The following is a 6,088-nucleotide window of genomic DNA, read 5'->3' as shown; positions in this document are numbered from 1 at the left end:
GACAAAGACACAGATTTGGATTCACATTGTGTATATGAACACAAGAGAGCAACTAAGCCTGTGCAATAATTAGAGATGAGTAAGCGACCTGGTCTTAAGGTGCAGGGCACTAGTGACAGGAGGTGTGTGAGTGAGGGAGAGTGACCGGGTATATGTGAGTGTGTGTGGATGACGGGTGACTATGAGGCTCTCGGGAGACTGAGAGAGGCAGGAGACGTACAGACAGGTGCTTCTACCGGTGGAGGAAAAGGAGTGTGGATGAAAGCTGGCGAGATTCAGGGTGTAAATATACCCTCAAGCACAACAGTCAGAGAGTTTAACTGGGAACTCAGTCTCTTCATGGAGGCAATAAAAGCTGCAGTTTAATATTATTTACATTTACATTTACATTTTTCATAGTGGGTCACTTTCCAAATAAGACTAAATTAAATATAACACACCTGGTAGTTATTTGTATGTGATTAATCCATATTTTAAGAGTAATTATTTATCCTTATAAGACCCAGTAATTAATTTATGTCACCTTAATGAGATATGAGTCTCTGGTCTTAATCTCAAGAATCAAATTTTACTAAGCTGAAACCTGTTGTTCTCTGTAGAGGACATACACATAAAAGGTACTTTACTAAAAAAAAGAAAAATACTTAAAGCTTTTTTCTGGCAGGTCTCAGGAGGATATTAAACCTCACATGAGTGGCAAGATGCCTCTTTTGGAAAGGTAGATGAAAGGACACTTTCATAGCAGACCAGAGTCTGAGCACGACAGCATTGTCAGGCACTGTGCTGTCCAGTCAGTTCTCCCACTGTCCAGAGGGATGAAGGTTTTAAATACAGCCCTTCAGCTCAGACTGTACCCACACGCCCGTCAGAGTAACAGCTCAATACAAACCACAGCCACACTGCACATGGGAACAGGTCAAATAGGAGATATTGGGCTGTCACTCATCTATAGGGCACTGTGAGATTGTCCTGGTACCTGGAAGACTGCATGTGAAGGGATGGGGAGGGATGTGGGGGTAGGGAGAAGGTCGGGGGAGTCGGGGTGCGGTGTGTAGGTATGAAGCTGGTCGCTGTGCTCCAGGTGGTTTTATCAAGAGTCACAGCATGTCTCTGCATCAGTAAGTGGACAGAGGCCTACTGTATGACTAACCAGTACTGAGCATGTGTATGTGTCAACAGGGGCATTTCTAGCAGTCAACAAACACACACACACACACACAGTGGCCAGAATGGCATGCACACACACACCCGACAGTCTGGGTGAGCTTTTGTAGTGTGTTCCAGTCATCATGTGATAGAAAAATATATTATCATTATTGTTATTATTATTCAAGAGTATACTTTTGTACAAACACGGTAACTCCATCCACTTCAGATGAGTGTGTGTGTTTGCGTGCATCTATTTCAGGAAGGAGCGATATTTCAAAGCTGAGCAGAGCTTCTAACACAAAACCAGCAGGACTAAGAGAGAAAGGGAAGGGACACAATAGATCAACACACAAGCTACTTTTTTAATGTTAAAAAGGTTTATTTCAACAACAGTCTGGTTTTTCTTTTTTCTGTTTGTATTCCATATTCCCAAAAAGTACAAAAAAACCCCAAATACATCAAAGGATTAGAAATCACATCAATGAAAACGAAGACACATTGTGTTTTTTTTTTTTATATATATCAATCCAAGCATTTTTTTCATATATTTATACATACTCACTGAATTAGTCAAACAAACATCAAAATCTCTCAGTAGCTTTTGTTTTGTAACATCTTTTTCCCATAAATCTTTTTATCTTTTGTACAAAATACACCGACGCATGCCGTTACTCGGGAAGGTAGGGTAGGGCGAGGGGGGAGGGGGGGGGGGGGGGGCGGCGGCGGGGGTTGTGGGGGTACAGCAATAGGGGCTAGAAGGATTGGGAGGGACAAGTGGGTGCAAGGGGAGAGGGCCAGATGTGGAGTTTCTGCAGTGGCGCTGAATGGCGGTGGTCTTGACGGCAGCGAAGGGGCTGGGGGGTTGGTGTGGCAGGGGCGGGGGCGCCTGCGTGTGGTGGGTTGTGGTATTACATCATGTTGTTCTGTAGTGAGTTTACCTCCGAGGAGTTCTCCTCGCACGCGGCCTTGTTGTTCTCGTGTTTGGGGGTGAGCGAGTTCTGGATGTTCAGCGGCTCATCCTCCTTAGGCGGGGGGGACTTCACAGGGTCCTCCAGTTTGTTCTGCGCGTTAGGGTCATCCTGCGGGACGACACCCTGTTAGCCTCACGCTCACGCTAATTCTCATCACAGCCTCTGGGAGAAATGGGCACTCACTCTTGCAATGCACACACATGAGTCAGGATTCATTTCCCAAAGGTGAAGCTGTTGCTATTTATATATTTATTACTACGGATAGAAGTTTATGGGCGTACAGCAGTCTACGTAGGCATATTATCACTTATAGGCTTATTATTAAGTTTGGTCGAAGTGACCAAGGATACACTGCCTTTTTGTCGGGAGAGCTCGTATGGAACATAGCTACAATACAATAGCCACTTTTCTCCCTCTCCCTCTGAAACCCATTAGACTGCAGCCCAGCAAAACAAAGAAGATCCCTGAAAATACAAACTGATTCCAAGTATTTAAGGGATCCTGATTTGACTTTTCATATGACTTTCACAGGACCCAAATTAGTCCCTTCATCATAAAATGAAACTCTACACATAATTAACCTTTGCTTATTGAAGTCTACTTGACTGACCTACCTAGCACATGCGATGGACAGAGAGAGTTAAGGGGCTGCATTAGGAGACCCCCCCACCCCTCAAACTCATGCACGCATGCAGCCTCCCTCCCAGCAATACACAGTCCCCCAGGGTCCAATACAGCCCCCTTCCTCACACTGTCCCTCTCACCCAGGTCACACTGTCCCCCAGGTCACTGTCCCTCTCACCCAGGTCACTGTCCCTCTCACCCAGGTCACTGTCCCTCTCACCCAGGTCTCATTGTCCCCCAGGTCACACTGTCCCTCTCACCAGGTCACACTGTCCCTCTCACCCAAGCCTCACTGTCCCCCAGGTCACTGTCCCTCTCACCCAGGTCACTCCTGTCCCCCAGGTCACTGTCCCTCTCACCCAGGCCTCACTGTCTCTCTCATCCAAGTCACACTGTCCCTCTTACCCAGGTTACACTGTCCCCCAGGTCACTGTCCCTCTCACCCAGGTCACACTGTCCCTCTCACCCAGGTCACTGTCCCTCTCACCCAGGTCACACTGTCCCCCAGGTCACTGTCCCTCTCACCCAGGTCACTGTCCCTCTCACCCAGGTCACTGTCCCTCTCACCCAGGTCACACTGTCCCTCTCACCCAGGTCACACTGTCCCCCAGGTCACTGTCCCTCTCACCCAGGTCACACTGTCCCTCTCACCCAAGTCACACTGTCCCTCTTGCCCAGGTCACACCTGTCCCTCTCACCCAGGTCAATGGACTTGTAGGAGTGAGAACCCTGCACTGCTCTGTAGTAATTCTGCCACACTACAGTACCCCTGTAATTAATATGACAGATATGTAATGTGTAATAATAAAACACATGAGACATTCAGGAGACATTTCAAACCACTGCCATATAATCAAAATATTAGGATTAAGTGCATGTGTCTTGGCAGTAGTTTTCCTGGGTATCCCCTGCTAAATGCCTGTAAAGTTTAAACCCTTGTAATCAGGCAGTGCAAAGAAAGCAGCTTCTCCTTGCACTCTCCCGTCAAGGAGCCAAGATGCACATTTGACGTCTCAAGTTCATCCAGTTGTCATCCATTCCCACTGCAGCCCTTATCACATGCAGGTTCTCTCTCAGCTCGGGAGAGCAATCGAAACGGGAGCCCCGTAGGCTTGCTGCTGTTGAAGTAATGCTGTGTTTCTTTCATTTTGAATAGTTGTAGTAAACAGGAGTAGATTTACCCCATTTGGCGATGGCTAGATTGTGACTTCTGGCAGGATGTGGGTGTAACCGACCTCTGGGGCTTCTTTTCCTCCATCGGCGTGAAACTGGAAAATGTGCGTTTCAGCGTATTTTCTCATTTCATTTCTTTAGAGGGTGGGGGGAGGGAGTGAGGGGAGCACATGTGTGTTCTTCCAATGACACAGTCAAAGTCACGAGGACTCGAGGGGAAGATGAGAATGTGTATCTGTCTCCTCTTTTCACTGTGTGATGGCTTGCTTGATCCTTTATTTCTTTTGACTGATTGTAGTTAAACTAAATTGTCCTTTTTTAACAATAGCAGCTTTGTAACTTTCAATTCTCCTCTTCTCCTATGTTCTTGCAGACCGAACGTGCTACAATGCTTTCAGTTTGGTGTATCACGTCATATTAGTTAATTAACTGCAAATTTTACAACATTCCATTATGTATGCACTAGGGCCAGATAATGGCTGCTAAACACTGAAAAAATTAATTAGTCAGATATAAAGAGGTACTGAAATTTAGGTTGTTGATGCAATTGGCTTAGACCAATGCAATAACATTTAAAGCTTTGATTGAGCATTAATGCAAGTGCTAAGAACTGCTAGAATGCGTTGCTAGCAAAGTAATGAGCTGCATTTTTCTCCAAAATGGGTGATGAGTTGGAGTTAATCACACTCAGGACATTAATTGCAGTAATATATGTTCGGCAAAAAAGCCTGGGACTCAAATGGACCACATTATGAGAGTGTAAATGTGCCTATTTGTGTAAAGTGCACAAGTGATTGTGTGTGTGCGTATGTGAATGTCGGATGGTTGTGGATGGATGAATGGTGGGTGGGTGCAGGGAGAAGGGCTGTGGACGGAGCAGCAGGGATGGACATTATGGAAGGTCGTGGGAATCAATGCAGAAAGAAGTTCACTGGTACGGCACAGTACAGGACAGCCAGGTCAGGACTGAACAAAAGGAACACGGAAGACGTCCACTTCCCTCTTATGAAAAGGCTTTTTATGCATGAAATGCAAGGTCATAGAAATCAATACATATTGTTTTGTGGTCATATTATGCGTACTCGGCATGGATGTGGCTGAGTTCTGGCAGCGGACAGAGGCAGTGCCCAGTTACACAGTGATATGGCCCATCTAATGTTTCACACTGCAGAATCACTTCCAAAAGCTAAATATGTCCCATTTATATGGAACATAAGACAAAGCCTGCATAATGGACTCTTCTGTGACTCTGCCAGCTCAGCACAGGAAGGGATATATCCCTTCCCTGTGATATATTTTAAACTGAAGCACCCCGTAGCACTGGACCTGGCAATTTTACGATCACATGCTTCTTCCAACCACTTCAGCAGCTTCCTCCTGACAGGAAGATGAACGGCCACGAGAACGAGTGCTGACATGTTTCTACGGCAACAGCTCAGGTCTGCCATTGAGGCTCCAGCTTTCCTATAGATCCTATTGAGACACAGGAAGTTCCTGTATGATTCTCACTGGACTCCAAACTTCTCATATGGCCCTTTTCCACCAAAGGATCCTTTTCCGGAACTCAGGAACTTTATGCTTTTACACCTCCAGGAACCTGGGCCGATTTTGGTTCCTGGGGCTTGATTCCTTCCCCCCTTTTAGTCACTGCTGGCGAGGTAGTACTTTTCAATGGTCCGCTAACAATTTGGGTCCTGATCCGTGCTGATTGGTTAAAATGCAATATTCGTGAGAATCGCCAAGAAGACCAAGCGCCATTTTAAATTCAAGCAACAGAATTTAGATATAAAGGTCTACCAGGGTTTCAAAGACAGCAATACGTTTTAAACATAACCACAAAAGAACATAATCTTCTATCAATTCCTTCGTACTTTGCCTAATCTTCAAGCTTCTCGAGATGCAGCAGACAGCAAAAACAAACATGTTCCAGGAACCCTGTATCTAGTCCCCATTTTGGATAGTTCCTTCCCTGTTTTAGTTCCTACACCCTGGTGGAAAAAGGCCAACTGACTCTAAGGGGTCAATGAGACCAGGAACCAAAACGGCTTATGGCAGGGAACTGCTCCACTCACTGCAGTTGGGTATTGATTCTATATGTATATTCACATGCAGCAATGTCATCAAATCTTTGCTGCTGTGTGCACTTTTAGGTATGCATTTAATCCTGAGAT

At 45.7% G+C, this 6,088-nt stretch overlaps 1 protein-coding gene across 4 annotated transcripts in view; it reads right to left on the bottom strand.

Moving 5' to 3' along the window:
- Positions 1 to 1,507: 1,507 nt before the first annotated feature.
- Positions 1,508 to 6,088, bottom strand: part of LOC133121241 (chondroitin sulfate proteoglycan 5-like) — a 29,547-nt gene continuing 24,966 nt past the window's right edge. For all 4 annotated transcript variants that reach the window (XM_061230448.1, XM_061230461.1, XM_061230454.1 and 1 more), the window contains one exon: positions 1,508 to 2,228. In XM_061230448.1, coding sequence (XP_061086432.1) covers positions 2,058 to 2,228 — 171 coding nt within the window. In that variant the 3' untranslated portion in view covers positions 1,508 to 2,057. The remainder of the gene's footprint in view (positions 2,229 to 6,088) is intronic.

The sequence above is a fragment of the Conger conger genome, chromosome 1, assembly GCF_963514075.1.
Source record: "Conger conger chromosome 1, fConCon1.1, whole genome shotgun sequence".
NCBI classification, from domain to species: Eukaryota; Metazoa; Chordata; class Actinopteri; order Anguilliformes; family Congridae; genus Conger; species Conger conger.
This window is presented reverse-complemented; position numbering and strand designations above follow the sequence as displayed.